General features: G+C 37.7%; 1 protein-coding gene across 2 annotated transcripts in view; it reads right to left on the minus strand.

The window, feature by feature from the left end:
- The window catches only part of PPP2R5E (protein phosphatase 2 regulatory subunit B'epsilon), a 142,085-nt gene that overhangs the window by 33,851 nt on the left and 88,502 nt on the right, over positions 1-19,732 (minus strand). For both annotated transcript variants that reach the window (XM_028506618.2, XM_028506619.2), the window contains exons 4-5: positions 9,382-9,483; positions 3,364-3,456 (exon numbers count right to left, since the gene is read on the minus strand). In XM_028506618.2, the coding sequence (XP_028362419.1) occupies positions 3,364-3,456; positions 9,382-9,483 (195 nt within the window). The remainder of the gene's footprint in view (positions 1-3,363; positions 3,457-9,381; positions 9,484-19,732) is intronic.

Genomic DNA, 19,732 nt, shown 5'->3' on the forward strand with positions numbered 1-19,732 from the left:
TTATTTCTTGTCTCTAGCAAAACTCAGCGACAGAAGATCAATCCTGTGCTTTATAAGCACTTATAATAACGCTGCCACTACAGAGCAGTAGCCCCCAGAAGTTCACTAATGCCCCATGGCAGATGAATGGCACCCCTCTTTATGATGAAGTTCCAAGGCCCATAGATGAGGGGAATGCTGTAAACATAAAGTTCTAGCTTTTACCACAATACATGACCAAGTCACTACACTCTCCATCTGATGAACAGAATTTTAAAGTTCAGGAAGGATATGACATTAAATTCCAAACTGGTTCAAGGATGCAATTTGAAGACTGCTGACTAATGAATCTGTGCTATAATAAAAGGAAGTTGCTAAAGGCACGCCACAAGTCCTGATCCCCTGTCCTAGCTAGTTTAGTACTTCTAATCAACGACTTTGATGAGGCCACTAGCCAGCATATTTAAGAAGGTCACAGATGTGATTAAGATGAAAGACACAGAGAATAAGGTGGATGACAGGTTCAAGATCCAGGAAAACTTCAAAAGGCTGAGGAAAAATTATATTCTAAAGAATATATGTCAGATCCCACACCTAGACACACACACACACAAAATGAATGAGAAAACAAGAGAAACCATGGCCTTACAACAACATGCATAAAGCTAAATTAGAAGTCAGTTAAAACCACAAGCTTAACGTAAATTAGCGGTGTTACAACGATACTTCCTCTTTAAGAAACCTAGCCTCCAGAGGCAGAGAACCCAACTTAAAGCTGCGCTGGACTGACAAGACTCAGGGCAGCGTGTTCGGAAACAGATGTCACCCGTGAAGACAAGCGGACACATGCTGAAAGATTTCAGAAACTGACAAATGAGACAGGGTTGAGAGAACGAAGGACATGGGCTAGAGAAGAAAACGCACACTGACAGCTGGTAGGCTAGAAACTAGACAGCAGATGGGCTTAGTTCATCCCGAACAGGATATCAGAAGTATCAGAAAATTTCCCATGAAAATCTGGATTTCTGTTTTTCTCGGGGGAAAGAAAAGTCTGGCTGTAACTGAAGAAAGAGGGGGAGCCAGAGATCCCTGCAGTGGGAGCCGGTGGGCCTCCTATTGTCTGACACCTGGATGCCACGCTTACCATAGAGCAGCCTGCAGGCATTTGACTGGCACTTCCACTCTAGAGGAAAAAGAGCCGAGGGGTGAATACGAAAGCTGTGTCTAACACCCGGAAGCTTATGTCTGGATAGTGATATACCAAGGGATAGTGACATGTCTGGGAAAGTCCAGGGTAATAACGCCAAAGGTACAGCGAGGCTCAACATGAAAATTTTTCTAACAAAATTTTTCTAACAAAAATGGAACAGGTTGCCTATGTACATGGCCTCTCCTCACTGAAAAGGGGTAAACTGAGGTTACCCCCGATCAGGGTCACAAAGAAGACAGGTTAAAAAACTAGAACAGACAACCCAAAACATCCTTTCCAAGTCTGGGTTTCTCTGATGGTCTAATCTTATTTTGTTTTATTATCATCAGTACCCACCCACTGGGGAGAGCACACTGTGCTGGGCCCTGCAGGCTTTTCTTGTAAAGAAGGCACTGGTTCATAGAATGACTGCAGAATTTACTGTTTCCATGTCAACTACACACAGGCTTTACTGCGGAATCATTATCTGATCCTCTCAGCCAGTTTAATTTACCATAAATATAAGGGAACCTGGTTATTTCATTAGTGGTAAGAAGCAAGAGCCCTCCTGACTTGAAGTCATTCCAAGATATAGTGAGGTTTGGAATCACAAGAAGGCATAAAGGGCAGAAAACCAGAAGGTGTGCTTGGGAAAACTTGATCTCTCTACACCTTGGTTCACTCATCTATAAAATGGGTGTAAAACTTAGCCATGTCTATTCTAAACTGTTGTGGAAGTCAAATTAAATAATGCTTATATGGATTCTCTGACAACTACACAGATGCTTACAAATGCAAGGACCTTCCAATAGAAACACTAACCTGTTGTGGCTGGCATTCAGTTTATCGTGTATGCCTTTTGCCTTCTTGGTATAAGAATCTGGGTCAGTTTCCCATTCACCCAGTGATCCACGTATCCACCTATTTACTTGCTTCTCTGTGTACACCTCAAACCTCAGTTTTCCAAAGTCTCCCATGTTAAGCCTCCCACTGCGAAATCAGTGTATGCCAGAAGTGTAGCACAGCTCAATGACTTGCCCCCACAACCAGAGGGAAGGGATGTACAGGTGCTCATGAGACGCCCAGACCAGGCCCCAGAGCTCCTTTCCACCTCTGAGCTGACTGCTGAATTAGGGTTTAATTCCACCCAGTCGCATTACTGGGGATGTTTAGGAGCTCCCATCACCCTCAGCTCCTTGGCACTAGTCTGTCTCTGGCATTCTACTAGGCTGAACTATATGAAACTGCTGTGTTTTGAGTGTCAAAAGCAGTTAAAATATCAGCTATGACTCAACCTAACATATCTAGAATTCTAAATGTATTCATTTAATTAGGGCAAGACAATAAGGTCATAATGAAGGTTATCGAACTTGATCCAGGTAAGGCATAGGGGAGATCAATTTCTTGCCAAATTAATGGTTTAAATTTGAAGTTCTCACTGGGACACTTGGCTCATTCAGAAATAGAAATTTGTTCTTTTCTACACGCGGTGCCACACACATTACTCAGAAAGGAGCTCCAACAGTCAGTACGCCCGTTGGCTTGAGTACCCATTTTTGTAGACGAATGTCAACAACATGAGAAAGGAGATGTTACCTAAAACGTTACCTAAAGCCTCAGTGCCGTGGAAGTACCCAAGTCCCAGGTGAAAAGGAAGATATGATCTATAGTTATAAAATGTAAAATGACAAATCAGGAAAAATTCAAACTCTGACAAATTCTAAACAGGTAGGTGAGAGTTAATCCCTTCAGGGAAATTTTGAAGTGTTGAGCTGTGCTATTTCCTAGCTATGAAAGCTCATCAGTTAGTTCTCTGACTTGGATAATTTATTAAAGGTTATTCTAAACCACTCCAACTCAGTTTTCATGGATCTATGCAATAGTTCCTTAAGACTCCTGATGCAAATAGTCGTTTTCAAGCTACATAAAAATTCATGTAAACTAGGGTTATATATAAAATCCCTTTATAATTAAATTTTAGGGAGAAAAACTACAGGGATTTAGGTATTACCATTCCTTATTATTTAAAATGTAATTAATTTCCAGCACAATAAATTAAAGAGGTAGCTATTACTTTTAATGGGCATTAATGGAAACTGTAACTGCCATTGCTAGATTTTCCAAACATCAAGAGAAATGAGGTAAAGTATTATCAACTGAGTAACAAATGCATGCAACCAGGAGAATCTGCTTACCTGTAATACAAATTTCTGATCTATGTATTTTTTGGCAATGCTGGGTTGGAATTCTTGGCTCTCCAAAAACCGTATGAAAAATTCATATACAAGCTGTAACAAAAAATGAAATTCAAATTATAATTCACTGAGGATAGTATCTAAAACCATGAAAAGCCTATAACACTGAAACTGACAGGTCTTAAATGCTGAATCACTGTTATACACCTGAAACTAATAAAATATTATACATCAACTATAATTTTTTTTAAAAAACGCTGTAAAAGAAAACATGACAGGTCTTAGAAAATTGGGTTTTAACATTAATTGACTAGCTGTGCTAGTGTTTCATTGTGGCTCACAGTTGCTGTTATATTTTTTAACTTTTTAAATTAAAAATTAAAAAACACAGCCAAATAAAGCAAATAAAATCCTAGTCTTGTCATTCAGAAATACATTAAGATCTTAATGTATAAACCTCCCAATTTTTCTCTCTAGTTCTACAATACACCAATGTACTATAAATATATTTTATATGGTTTTGTAAACTACTTTTACCATCTAAACCAGTGATTTTCAACCAGTGTGCTACAAAAACTTTTACTGACCTCTTTTCTTTTAGATTGTCAAAAAAAAAAAAAAAAAAAAAAGACAGCGACCAACACAACAATAGTCTTCTAACGTGAATGCCCTGTCTCGAACCATAAATATATAGGTCACATAATAGAGCATTTTATTAGTCACATCACATATTAAGATCACATCTGGTTAATTCTTGGAAAGATGTGAGATGACAAAGGTTGAAAATCGCTGTTCTAAACAATATATTATGAACAATTTATGTTAATAATATCTAAGCTATTTTTCTTAATAGCTACAAGTAGTAGTCCATTATACATAATCTCCTATGCTTGGACGTTTAAGTAGCTCTGAATTACTTCTCTATCAAATTATCCCACAACGTACATCATATTGTATAACATACATTAGTGCGCACTGGCTCAATTATCTTATGAGGAGACACTTCTAGAAGTGGAATTGTTAGATTAAAAGATATTCAAACATTCCAGAATTTTCAATAGTCATTCACAAATTTCCTTTCAGAAAGTTCATGGCACATTACACTCCTCTAAGCAACATACGATGGCAGAATATTCTCATCTGCAAAGAGTAAGAAAGAACATTCTCATCTGAGGCATAAACTTTGAATAACTGCTCCGATGAAGCGTAGGGAACCACTGTTTATGCTCTTTGCATAATAAATCCATGTTAAAGTATACACGAGATCCTGGTGTAGTCCATAAAAGTATATTAAAACCAGAACCTCTAAGAGACAGGCAGACACTGGGTTGGAAGCCTAGCTCTGTCCCTTACTAACTGTAACCCTAGGCAAGTTAATTTCTCTAAAACTCTCTCTTCAGCTGTGAAATGAGGATGACATAATCCCTAAGATCAGATGTGTTAATATCTACAAAGCCCTCTGCACAGACTGACTCGTATCACCACTGTTACTATTGCCTAAAACAGTATTCTTCAACTTTCTAGTAGCACTTGACACTTAAAAATGATTAAAGACCCCAAAGAGCTCGTTTATATAGTAATATATTATATATTAATATAGTATATATATTTAGAGTATTTAGATGACTATAGTATATATAGAAAAGATTTTAGTATGTATTTTAAAACAATAAAATATATTACACATTAACATAAATCATATATTTTTGTAAAAATAATTTTATTTTCCAAAATATTGAGAAGAGAAGCACTACTTTTTATTTTTGAAAATCTCTTTAAAGGCATGTTAGAAGACAACCATAACTGTCTTATCCACTTCTGTATTCAATCTATTTGGGTTGAAGAATATAAAGAAAATCAAGCCTCGCACAGATCTCGCCGTATGACAAAGGGAACCCGTTCTCGGTCTTTTCACATAATTGGGGATATTCTTCTTTGATACCACACTATGACCTGACAAACCGTCATCTTTTAAGGATGAACTGCAATGTAGAGTGAGAAACCATATCAATGCATTTTTCATGCTCCGTCACACTAATTCCAGTGGTCTGTCTTGCACTCTGAATGGATCTGTACTCGTGTGTGGTTTCCTCCACTGGCCATCTATTGGCCAACTGGAAAATATCGGTTCATTGTGTTATGTAAAATCATCAAATGTTGACACATTTCATTAGTCACATTCCTTAGTATCTCCAATTTTATTTAATTTTTTTTTAAGGCTAAGCTTTTGGAACCTGTAAAGTTCAAGGTGACAGATACAAGTTTTTCTATTTTTAATTTTAAATTTTGCTTGAGTGCTCTGATTTTATTAGTGGTAACAACTGTTTTTTAAACTCATTTTAGAGAAAATATCCTCCAAATACTCAAGCCAGAATAACCCTAGTTTGCCAAGCATTCCTTCAGGTAAAAATGACATTTCATGAAAAAACAGTTTAGCTTGCCACTCAAAGCAATCACACAAAGGCCTCAGCACAAGACACTGTAATACTTCATTAGGCAGCAGAGGTGCTGTATGCAAATTCCTACTTCTTTATGGAGAATATGTTTTTAAAACGTGTATTCAAAGGTCAAGATTTAATAAAATTAATAATTTTTTGCTGCTTCTTCAAGGACATTCTGAGGTGAAGAACTGCAAATATGGGGCAGTGAAGGCAAGTACGTGGCAGTGAAGGCCACTGAAAAGGAGGTCTCAGGTCTCCCCCAGGGGTCTGCAGATACTACTAATGCAGATGTATCACACAGTAACCTTCCAACCTCGGGCACTACTACTTCAATACTTAAGTTAGGGGTCCACATTAGAATTTTACTTCTTTATAAAACGTTGTTTTTGTCTTTGAAACTCTCCGAATTCAGAAAAACTCCTTTCCCAACGATCTGAAAAATACTGTCAAGCTGTACATATTCTCCTAGTCGTAATAACACCTGAGTCCCAACACCTCCTAGAAGAATTGTTCCATTTTTCAATACACTAGTCTTTTAAATCTTAGTTTTACAAGTAGAATATAAGCCATATATTCAAGTAACCCACAAAGTGCAGAGATTCTCATCTTCCAGGCCTGACACGTGGGCTGGCACATGGGACTGGCCGAGTGCTCTCTCCCCTCTGGTCCCTTGAAAGCAGTTGTGGTTTAAAACAGTTTGGTGGAAACACTTCAGACATACTTATTAATAAGCATAAATGCTCTCTGTACTTAAGAGACAGATTTTTACCTCAGAATCAAAAATCTCCCTTGAGTTTCTAAAGGGAAAGACTGGGAACTTGGAGAGAATCAATTAGTTTTCAAGGTCTCATAAAAGAATTCTCTAAGGCACATGAATAAAAGGACTTTAGCATTCCCATTTTCCAATCTCAAGTGAAAAGCATTAAAAACAATCCCTTAATTGTAAATGAAAGTCCTGTAAAACTGTATTCTACTGGAAATACGTATAGGCCTAAGTTCAGAAATTACATAAAGAATAACCATGGTAACTATGGAATACCAGGTTAAAAGATACCAACACAGATAATGGGAAAAAAAAAATCAAGTAAAACATGCAATAGGACCCCTTGATATATTGGAACTAACTTTTGTGGATTTCATATTCCTTTTTCTATTAATATTTTTAAATATCCCCAAAGATCCCTGATTTGTTGTAGGTGGTTTTGTTGTAGACACAAACTTCAATCAAAGACGAGGTGTTCGGGATCAGTCAATGAGCTGGGCGATGTGCCCGGCCATTCCCGCAACCACCACGTCTCAAGAGTAACAAACCTGCACTGAGACGTGGTGGTCGGGTGGTCATTTTCAACACTTGCTTCCTTGTAAATGTGGTCCAAAGGAAGCACACTGCTAACGCTGGAGTTAAAGAAAGTGAAGAGGTCTAAGAAAGTGCTATATTTTGGTAGGAAAAGTGGATTATTTGATCAATTAAGAATTAAAATGTTCAATTTGTTGATGAATCACTACGACATGAATGACCTATCATGAACAGAAAAGGAAATTTCTTAAACATTCAGTGAGTGCTCTTGCCAGTGCTAATCTCAACTGTTGGTGAAAATGGAAAGGTGACTAATCTGTGGAGTCAGAATACGCAGAGGAAATACAGATTCCCAACACAAGCCAGGAGCCTGAGCGAATACTTCCATGAAGCAATAAATGGGAAGGGCACCAGTGTATCTACTGGCTCAGTCTTTACTATAAATGAAGGCTGAAACACAGATGAAATCAGCCTATTTTGAATATCATTTGTGACTCTATAACCAAAAAGGTACAAGTGTTATCATCACTCCTCACTGTTACTTTGGTTTTAGAGTTTCAGATGAACTAATGGTTAATGTTCCTGTAGCAATGGTATAGTATAAGCTAGAGATTTTTGGTGACAGAACTTAGTTTAGTAGCTTTAGAAATTAATTTGGTCCTGTATTTTATAGAGTCATTAAGCTTAGGAAGGATTAACTGAAATACTGAGGTAAACTCTAACATCTATGTCTATGGTAATAGTAATTTTTAGACTATTCCAAAAGCTCTTGCAAATGGCCAGAGTGGTCAACTATCTATTCTTTGGGAAGTAGAGAAGACAAATGGAAGCTTTTCCTGTCCTTTCTACCATAAGATATGGAGTTTTCCTGAAAAGATTATCTTTTTTTGTTTTTAAATTTTTTTCCAGACTACAATGCAATTCTATCAACTGCTGCCAAACATTAAGAATATGGCATGACAAGAAGTCCACCCATTCAAAAGAGTAATTCTTTTGGGGGGATTTTTGTCATAATCGGGATACACTATGAACATCACAAATAGTTTAGCAAATTTCTTAGACTGTGCATAGTATGTCTGGCACCTTAAAAAAAAATCAAGCATCTAAGGTAATAAATCAACTATAGCATTTTAATTAATTTACTCAATCTTGGCATTAGTAGTAGAAATACATACATATAACACGCCTGAGTAAGAGCTGAGAGCAGAGCCCCTGAAAATTCTCCATGTAACTAGGAAACAGCGTACATGTGCATCTGCAGCAACCCTGAGCTGTCAGAGCGGGACAGGGAATGGTGCATACTTATGTCAAAAATTCTAAAGTAGAGAAAAAAATAAACCCTTAGAATGTCTGTAGGCCTCGTCCCCCTGCTGCACAGTTTTCTGTGCTTCAGAATGTCAACTAGTAACCAAGAACACAGCTACAAAGATGCAGTGGCTTCTGCCTCGAGGTGCAGATGTACAAGGTTATATTCTTTCTCTTCCCTTCCTTTCCCTCCTTGCTATGATTCTCGGGAGGACTAGCCTCTGAGGACGGCTTGACTCAATGAGGACGACTTTGGGATTCATTTTGTTAAATTTCTTTGTTCTATTCTTTTGAGAAATCTTGGTCTAGGGAAGGCAGCCGGGAGAGGAGGATGGAAAATGACCAGTACGAAAAAGTAAATACAACACAGGTGGGCCTGGTGCCGGGAAAGGAGATTCGCTGATCTGTTCCAGTTCGTGAATACAACTGGAAAGCGTGGCTTTCTCAGGGCGAGAGAACAAAAATGGCCATCACCAAGCTCCCTCAGCTGCTGCTCTTCCTTATAACACTTTGAAATGGGCGTTGCAATTTGTTTTTGCCCTTCTGGGCTAGAGAAACACATTTGTGGTTATCAGGAAGACAGGCATACAAGTCCCCAGGCTACCCACCACTGCAAATAATATGCGTACTCTGTGACCTAATCACATCTAACTAATGTTAATGTGGAAACGGTTCTGTGCTCGTATGAGGTTCTAACAGGCAGGATCACACCGGAACTCATAATAAGAGGAAGAACTGCCAGTTGGACCACAACACAGAGGGGCCCACACTAAAGCGCTGCACTGAAACGTATTACTTTATTCTTTTGGCATCCTACTTATCAAGAATAATAAACATAAAAAGCATTCTCTAGCTTCCTATTAATGTACTGTAACTTGATTCGTAGTAAATAAAGGCGTTCAATAAATTCCCATACTAATCAGCTAATGAGTTAATGGATCTTTCTTTTATAACAAATGGTATAGTTCAAAGTACCTGTAAGTGTGGCCACGATGCCTCGAGGGTAGGTTCATCTTCTTCTGGATCAAATTCATTGCTGTCACTAGGAGGGAGAGTTCTGAATATATTGCAAGATACCTAAAAATAAACAAGCGGCAGAATTAGCTGGAAGCACTTCCTGAGTAGCTTTACACAAGATCTTTGCCGCCAGCGAAAGGGAACCCAGAGGACAGATGCAGGAGCACCACTAAACTGAAATGAGGACAGCTTTCCATAGTCTTTGAGGTTGGGCAAAGGTTGACCACCTCTGGGCAAAGGTGAGCACCATCTACCCTCTTGAACAGTACTCCTTGTCCTTATATGGTCATTCCCACCCCAGGTCCTTGGGATTGTTTACCTCCCATCAAAGCCTGCTTTTGGTTACTTACCACTCACACAGGCTTCTAATTAACCAATTTACACTAAGATATAAATAACTGCTAATGGGCTTCCATGTATTTCCTTTCTCAGGCTTTTTCACAAGTTGCAAACTAACAGTTGAACTAATGGTGAAATTTCAGGTGTTCACAAGAAGTACATCAGAGAAGACGTTTTAGAACTTTTCTAACATGCTGACAGTCATACCTAATCTGTTCTCAGTTGGTTTACAAAATAATAACAATACCCAGGACAAGATACAAACCTCTAGGCATTCCTTTACCACAGGCAATTTCCAAATTAAATGCTAGTTGCTCAAAGAATGGCCATGTGTTAGTAACTGTTGAACCTGGGCAATAACACGATGAGGATTCATTATACTATTATACTATTTCATATATATTCTAAGATTTCTAATGGGACAAATATAATAGCATAATCAATAAAATACACTTTAAAAAAGATTTCTATTGTAAAATGCTTATTTTTAAATGTTGTTGCTACTATTCTGAGGGTTCCTTTTCAATTTCTACTCTGTATTCTGTTTCTTGTCCTACGTACTCACCTATCTTCACCTAAGTATCCTAAACATCTCCAAACACTTCCTCAGAACTAAAGAATAAAATGAGGAGAGAAGGGGTGGGGGAAAGGGTGTTACATGTGTAGAAAGCAGAAAAGGAAAAGCAAGGAGATATTGCACCAAAAGCCACTGCTGCACTTTCTATGTAATGCAGAAAATACTAAGCTTTAATATGCTGTTCTGAAAGAGGGAAGAAGAAAGGCTTTGAAGGCCCATATAATCTAAATTTATTTCCTCATTCAACAAACATTTATTCAGTGCCCATTATGAATGTCCACACATTGTTCCAGGCACCAGGAAAACAGCAGTGAGCAGAGCAGATAGAAATCTGTGCCCTCACAGAGCTTAAATTCTAGTTAAAGTCAGATTATTCCAATTTCCTAGCTATGGAAACCGCCCAGATGTCTAAGTCACAGAAAGAAGATTAGATTTTATTTTGAGTGCCACAGGAAGCCACTGGTGGATCTTAAACACAGAAGTGACATCATTTGATGTTTGCTGTATTTAAAAAATGATCCTGGCAGCTGTGTATACAACAGATTGGAAGAAGACAAGTCAGAAGCCTGTGAAAGTACTAAGAGGTGACGAAATATATCGATTCAATATATACACTGCTGACTTGGATATGTGCGGTGAAGGAAAGGAAAGAATCCAGATTGAGTCACAGATCTAAAGCCATTTACCCAGATGGAGACAGTTTGGAAAGGGAAAAGGTTTCCTTGTTTGCTTGTTTTGGTGGGGAGACCCAGAAATCCAGTCAGGAATGTGTTAAAGGAGCAATGTGTGTAGGAGGCAATCAGACATACAAATCTGGACCTCAGAGCTGAACACGTCCGGACTGGAGACAAAAGAATTCATGGGCATATACACAATATTTACAACCACAGGCCTGATGGGACACCTTGGAATGGAGTAGAGAGGGCAAAGGACCCTCAAGCATCCAACATTTAGAAATCAGATAGAAAAAGAACAGCCAAGAAAGACAAATGGAAAGGAGTAGGATGTAGAAGAAAAGTAAGTTTGGGGATGTCAGGAGCTAAGAAAGAGTGTCTTAAGAAAGCAGTCCACAGCAGCAAATGCTGTTCTGAGACTAAGATAAGCATAGAGCAGTATCTATTGGATTTAGCAGCCCAAAAAGGTGGTATTATTATTATTATCCCCAATCTACCATTGAGAAAACAAATCCAGGTGTTAAGATCTCAGGTTGCAGTTAGTAACCAGCAGCTCCAAAAGAACCCAAGTTGTCAAGCTCCACCACTGTGTTCTAGAAAAGTAGGTAGACCACCTCTTTTGCTCTACTTTAATTTAAATGACTGAAAAAAATTATATTAGAATGTTTTTGCAATGGCTAATAACAGCGTGCACAGTTCTGTTATTTTATTTTTGTCCCTTCCAATGATTATTAGAAATCATGTATATAAAGAAACTAGTGACTTTTCAGATAACCATCAACCTATGACTTCTCTACAATCAATCATACTGTGCAATCACACAGGCAAAAGTTTAATTACTTGCTTTTAAATCTTCATTAAACTAAACATGTATTTCAAAAATGATCGAGTTTTCATTCCAACTAAATTATTTATATTTACTGTAATCTATAACAAGGTCTCTTCCTCTCCTGAGATGTAAAAGTAAACCCTAAAAGTGAAGAAGGAGAAGAGGAAGAAGAGGAGCAAGAAGAAGAAGAAGGCGACTTCTGTACAGTAAAACTCTGGACAGAAAGACAGAACTTCTGTTCCTCTGTATTCTTGGACATGTAAACTCTCTGACGGTGCCCACCAGGCCCTACAGCAATTGTTTACATATGTGTTTGTCTCTCCCCACTAATCAAGAATATTCAATGTCATTTTCACATTTGTTTTCCTAGGATATATGAAGCATCAAATAAATAGTCACAAAATAAAAGTGCTTTATACTGAGTTTACTTTTAAACATTCACCAGATGAGACACTAGGAAGCACAACCATGCTGGGCTGGACAATTAAAAGCTGACTCAGCTGGTTACGTAGTTCTCTAGTACATTTGGAAAGAATGTCAAAGCACATCATCAAGTGTCATGTAAATGGCCAAGACTGACCCAGTCTATGACATAATAGGTGCTTAATAAAAATGTCATGAATGAATGAATCATTGCTCCCATCCTGGAGACTCTATCCTAAGAAACTAACCCAAGACAGGACTGGAAAAAAAAACAAAACAACTGACAGTCATTTGCAATATTCTTCAAAAAGCATAAATTTGGTAACAATCCTTATGTCCAACATCAAAGAGGTACATCAACTTAGTGGAATACTGTGCAGCATTAAAGAGGATGGCTATATGGAAGCACAGAGAAATGTTTATAAATAAAGATTTAGGTGGAGAGACAATTGAAAATGGTGTGACTGTAACTATAAAGAATGGATATGGATAACTAAAGGGAAATTAAGAAAAGCTGTAGTAAAGCAAGAAGAATGTGAATGATAAAGTAGGTAGTTACTATTTTCTTCTTGGGACACACCAAGTAAGTCCTAAATCTATAAAAAGTATAAGTTAGAGACATATAATATATAAGTTATGCCTTTAATTTCAAGATGCAAAAGGGCTCTTGAAATTTGTCTGAACAAGATCATTACTGTCAGGAGAGAGTTAAAACTCAGAGCCTCCTACAATTAGAGTCTAGCTCAAAAGTGAATCACTGAAGGAAGGACTGAATGAATCGACCAGTTTAAATGCACAGCCTAGCTCCAAAATCATGAGTTTAAAACTGGGTTATCCATGGATGGGCTTGGGGGAGATCCCTAAATCCCCAAATTTTTCACAACATTTTGCATGTGGGTTCAATTTGGGAAAATAAATCACCTTCATCAGATTTTCAAAAGACTTCCTGGCTCTAAAAATGGTTAAAAACCACTGTCCAAAATGATACATATGCTTCCATTAAATCTTCCTTTATCATCAGCAGCCATTTCAGATTTATAGGCCAAGGTTAAACAGATGACTAAATAGACAGTATTAATAAATAGGTAATGGCAGCTGCATGCTCATACAAATACATTGTGACCACGAGCAGCCACCAGTATCACCCCCCACCATACAGCCATTCTGTCAGGAGTCTCTGTGGCTAGGTTAAATTCACCTAGGTATTTCTAAAGTCACAAATTGTCTCTGTAGTATATTTAAATATATGAGTCTCTAGCCTTGAGCCTTCTATTTTATTCATTCAGGAACAGATTAACAAAAATATAAACAAAAGAAAACTTTTAAATGTATTAGAAGGACTTATTTTTCAACGATTTTATTTTAATCTACACTGGTGTCAATGCAAAGAAAAAGAAAAGTTTAAGAAATAATTATCTTTGAGGTAGTTTAACTCATTTTCACACTAAAGACATTAAAATAAACAATGAATACTGGACTCGAACTAACGGCTTGAAGGCGCTGGCCTGGCCTCCAATGAGTGACTACAGGGACAGAAAGCAAGGCTGGGGAAATGGGAGGAACATGTATTAAAACCAGACAGAAAACCTAAGATTAGGGGCTCCACTGAGAAGCTTCCAGAATCAGATGACGTTACAAGCTACTTCATCCAGCACCTTCATCTTCCAAATAAGAAAAGAGAGGCTCGAAGAGCTTGGGTTTTCCAAGGTAACACAGGGCCACCACGGGCACGGAGGCTCTCAGGGTTCCTTCTCTGGCACACCACACCCACCCCGCCCATGCAGGCCATGTATGCACCTGACTCTTTCCAGCTCTCTTTTTCCTCCTCATTTCTTTTTATTATTTTATTACTTTTTCACTTTCTCACCTTTGCCATAATCTCCCTGGGTTCTCGGCCTGCCAGTGGCCTCGATGGCACCCAGGGACGCTGTCAACCTACCCGACGGCACTGCTCAGCACTAGCAGGGAAACAGAAGCATCTCTTCCCTCCTGCTCTCTGGTTCATACTCCCGTCATCAAACATCTTTATTATAATAGTTTCCTCTCTCTGGTGTTCCTGTTCCTTCCATCCCTTCTTCTTATCTCTCCCACTTAGACTTTGAGCCCCTTAAGGACCCCTTACTAATTTCAGAATGCCTAGTACCTGAAACTCAATAAATGGAAAAATACCTGGGGGATTGCCAGATAAATCTGAATTTATGAACATACTCATATTTCATGAACATACTTAGACTGAAAAAATTATTTGTGATGATTACTAGGGAACTTCCAGCCAAGATGGAGGTGCAGGTAAATACACTATGCCTCCTCGCACAACCAAAAGAAGGACAACAACAAATTTAAAATCCAAAAATAACCATAACTGCAAGAAAACCAAACTGTATTGAAGTCCGACAACCAAGGAGTTAAAGAAGAAACACTCACTGAGACTGGTAAGAGGGACAGAGATGGAGAGCCAGGGCAGAAAGGACGTATGATAAGGCGGCGGCTGGAGAACCGGGAAGTCCCACATTTGCGTTCAAATATACCTGAACAACTGGGGAGCAAAACAAACCAGCACAACCCCGGGTTCCAGCATGGGGAAATAAAGCCTCAAAACCTCTAGCAGTAAAAAAAACCTGTGGGGGTAACGGCGGTGGCAGGGGAAACTCCCAGCCTTACAGAAGAATTCATTGGCGAGACCCACAGGGTCCTAGAACATACACATAACTACCTACTTGGGAATCAGCACCAGAAGGGCCCAATTTGCTAGCCGGGACAGTGACTGAAAGCCAGTCGAGAGCCAAGCAAGTGGCATTAGTGCCACAATGCAGCAACATGGGTTGCCACTCCCTGGCAAATAGCTCAGGCTCCACCCCTTACAACATAGCAGGAACACCAAGACAAAGAAATATGGTCCAATGAAAGAACAGATCAAAGCTCCAAAAGTAGAACTAAGTGAAAAGATATAGTTGACCTATCAGATGCAGAGTTCAAAACACTGGTAATCAGGATGCCTACAGAAAGGCTGAGTATGGTCACAAAATAGAGGAAAAAGTGAAGGCTATGAAAAGTGAAATAAATAAAAATATACAAGAAACAGTGAAGGGAAGGAAACCAGAGCTCAAATCAGTGATTTGAAGGTGAAGGAAGAAATAAACATTCAACCAGGACAGAATGAAGAAACAAGAATTCAAAAAAATTAGAAGAGGCTTAAGAACCTCTAGGACAACTTTAAGCATTCCAACATGCAAATCATAGGGGTACCAGAAGGAGAAGAGGAAGAGCAGGAAATCGAAAACTCACTTAAAAAAATAATTAAGGAGAACTTCCCTAATCTGGCAAAGGAAATAGACTTCCAGGAAGTCCAAGAAGCTCAAAGAGTCTCAAACAAGCTGGACGCAAGGAAGCACATACCAAGGCACATCATAATTAAGTTACCCAAGATTAGAGACAAAGAGAGAATCTTAAATGCAACAAGAGAAAAGGAGACAATTACCTACAAAGGAGTTCCCATAAGACTCTCAGCTGATTTCCCAAAAGAAACCTTGCAGGCAAGAAGGGGCTGGAAAGAAGTATTCCAAGTCATGAAAGGCAAGGACCTACATCCAAGATTACTCTATCCAGCAAAGCTATCCTTTAGAATGGAAGGGCAGGTAAAGTGCTTCCCAGATAAGGTAAAGCTAAAGGAGTTCATCATCACCAAGCCCGTATTATATGAAATATTAAAGGGACTTATCAAAGAAAAGATGATCAAAAATACAAATGGTAAAATGACAACAAACTCACCACTATCAACAACTGAACAACAACAAAAAAAACAACCCACTAGGCAAACAACTAGGACAGAACAGAATCACAGAAAGGAGATCACATGGAAATTTATCAGCAGGGAGGGCAAGGGGGGAGAATGGGGAAAAAGGTACAGGGAATAAGAAGCATAAATGGTAGGTCCAAAATACATAGGGGGCCCTGGCTGGTGTGGCTCAGTGGATTTAGCACTGGTCTGAGAACCACAGGGTCGCTGGTTCAATTCCCAGTTAGGGCATATGCCTGGGTTGTGGGCCAGGTCCCCAGCAAGGGGCATGCGACAGACAACCACACATTGATATTTCACTCCCTCTCTTTCCCCCTCCCTTCCCCTCTAAAAATAAAATAAATAAAATCTTTTTAAAAAGTCAGGGGGAAGTTAAGAATAATATAAGAAATGGAGAAGCCAAAGAACTTATGTGTAAGACCCATGAACATGAACTAAGGGCAGGAGGGATGCTGGTGGCGGGGGGTGGGGGGGGCATGCAGAGCAGAGGGGAATAAAGTGGAGGAAAAAAATGGGACAACTGTAATAGCATAATCGAAATATATTTTTTAAAATTTTAAAAATATTTGTTATTTACCTGAAATTCAACTGTAACTAGGGGTCCTGTGTTTTTATTTGCTAAATCTAACAACCCTAAAATGACACCAGTACTAATTAAGAACGTCTTCTGGTAACAACTGGGCTGTGGCTCAGAATGGCTGTGCTGCAAGCTGGGGAGGAGGGAGAGAGAGGGGATGTGCCGCAGGCAAGGCAAGGAGCAGGCCCTGCAGCTGCTCGCTTTGAAGGGCAGGCTGCTCTCTTATTTTCTGTGTTTTAGTTTACTACTGATTGTTGTTGAGTATGCTGCAGAAAAATAAATTTCAAAGTCTTGGCCAAATTTGAAAGAAGGAACTAAAAGGTTCTCAAGTGCCTGGCCCAATAAGCAAAAAAGGAAGAAGTGTTTAGGTACATTTTCATGAGGCTTTGATTAAGCAAACAACTTATAACTTTTGACTTGCAATATAAAAATACAACTCTTCTAATTTTTAAGTTATTTAAATTACTACAGGGAAAAAAAATTCATTGGCCTCAGTCCATTTATCTCCATAGGACTACTAATTTTACCCATGATTTTGATGACATTTTGTTGTTGTTGTTGTTGTTGTTGTTGTTAAGAAAAATGATTAGCAAATTGTAAAAGAACAGAATGTAGCGAGTACCTAGTAGCTACTCATAAGTATCTACCAAGATTAACCCTCAATAGACAGACAGTCAGGACAATACAGTGAGAGTTATTAAAAAGAAACTATTAAATGAATGGCTTCCATTTCTTAGTTATATATTCGTTAGCACTACGATTATTTCAGGCTTAGGAAACCAGACATAATGTAATTGGAGAAGCACTTTTACAGTATAACAAGGTAACTTAAATCAACTTCTCTGTGCTTTACAATCCTACTTTCTTGACAATTAGGTGGCATCTTTCTGAGATAAAAGCAGATGAACCAGTTGACCTTTTATGTGTGAAACTAATGTCTTACAATTATGTAATACTACAAAAAAACTGTAAATACCAATATAATGACATCAAAGCTATACAATCAATTTTCTTGAGGGTATATCTAAAAAGTAAACTTTCTAACAAAAAGAACTAAATGAATGATGTTAGAGAACATTCAAGCAAATTTAAAAGTGTCATTATTTCTTTAGTACTACTGCATTAAGACCTCATCCAAATAATAATTTCAGTAACATTCCTGAGTTACAGTGTTGAAGCTAAGTCATTGTGCATTATTCTCATGGTATTTTGTGTTAGCTCAATAGATGCATCTAAATCGATATGGTAAAACTAAATCCTGACAGAAAATACAAAAACCTCAGAGTAGTTCAACATTTTCCATGGCTACAATTTTTAAAAACAATTTTATACAAAACAAAAAATGTGAACATAAGCAAAACTTACTTTAAGGCTATAGAAATCAGATGTTTAAAGAGAAACTATTTCCAAATATACTAGAATTTGTATTAAATATTAAAACTCTAAGGATAACAATTAAAATTCAAATAAAATTTATATGGATACCTTGTTTTATAGAGTAAAAGTCATAAATAATAAACAACATATGTATAATATCGAGTTACTTTTAGTAACACCAAATTTAAGAATTTTTAATGATCCAAATGGTAAATATACTTCTAAACTTAATAAATTAAAAACAAGAAGAAAAGTCCCAAAGCATCTGTAATTATGCTCAAGAGACTTAGAATCAGAGCAGATAAATATCTTTTAAGCTAATGCTCTGATTAGGGAACAAATGGCAAAATTTTTAAACTTTCAATTAGGACTTAATTTAATTTACTGGCAATTTGTTCAATCATTAATTTGTTTCTAAAGCCAAACTACATCTTTTAATTACTGCACTAAATGTACTATAGTTTCTACTTCACAGTAGGTATGCAGTCTCTTTTTAATCCTCACCATCTACATGAATATACATGGCTGTTTAAAAGTTATCTTAAACTTGTGAAAACATTAAAATCCCTTGTTCTAACATAAAGACCTTATTGCAAAGAGAAGAAATTTAATTAGAGGATCAGTATAACTTCCTACATCATGAGCCATCAACTATAGTTCTAACTTTATTCTCCAAGATAGTATATAACTGTCACTGCTATGTAATGTTACCAATATAATAAAAATTTTCAGATGAGACTTTCCAGAAGTTATTACTACAAATTATGTTCACTTGAGTTGGATATGATTCATTGAGCCAAAATGATGTCCACGATGCCCTTGTCTGCCACAACTACTGGTCTCGGCAACACAATACAGACTAAAATACTGTGATACACAGGGGTAGTCAAGCCCTCCAACAAGTCTGTCCACACTTTCACCATAAAAGCACCTTTGTGAGAAAACAGTCATCGAACCAGAACCAAAGACAGAGTGCACTGTTTACATGTAACGAAGAAACATGCACTTGTGACAGTTGTGAGGTTTGTTTTAGAGCATCTGGAAATCTAAAAGAAAATTTAAAAGATCTGTAAAGTCAATGAGTCCAACCTTATTGTTGCACATTCACTGTCATATTTTAAATCTGCATCAGCAGGGCTTTCTAGAACAGAGCAGCTATTCTATTAAAGCTGATTTCTGAAGTGAGACAGAAGAAACGTCTTAAAATGATAAAAAATACATAGCAATCAATGGGAGAAAGGGGTTAACAGTAAAGAAACCAAAAAAAAAAAAAAAGAAGTTTAAAATTTATACTGCCTAGTTAGAATTTGAAAACATACAGTGAAATTCAAAAAAAAACAAGACTAAAGTAATAAAAACTTGAGCACATACTGTTTTCCTAACTCTCAGGGATGTCATCATTTCTACTTACTTATATTTCCTTTTTCAAGTATTCCTTTCAAAATCTACTTGGTATACACACTGTTCAGATTTATACAGACCTAAAGAATCTGTTTTCATTGTTATTACTGATGTCGCTGGTAGCAATACTTAACTAGTTAATAATTCTTATGATCAACTGGTATAACTGTATTTAACATACAATAATTTTTCTGAAAATAATTTGATCTCTTTAGGCTAGCCATCTTCAACCGGTGTGCCACAAGAATTTTTAAAACATGCAATACCTAACTGTTTAGTCAGGGGCACTGACCTCTTTTCCCTTAGAATGTCAAAT

Source organism: Phyllostomus discolor, chromosome 1 (genome assembly GCF_004126475.2).
Source record: "Phyllostomus discolor isolate MPI-MPIP mPhyDis1 chromosome 1, mPhyDis1.pri.v3, whole genome shotgun sequence".
NCBI classification, from domain to species: domain Eukaryota; kingdom Metazoa; phylum Chordata; class Mammalia; order Chiroptera; family Phyllostomidae; genus Phyllostomus; species Phyllostomus discolor.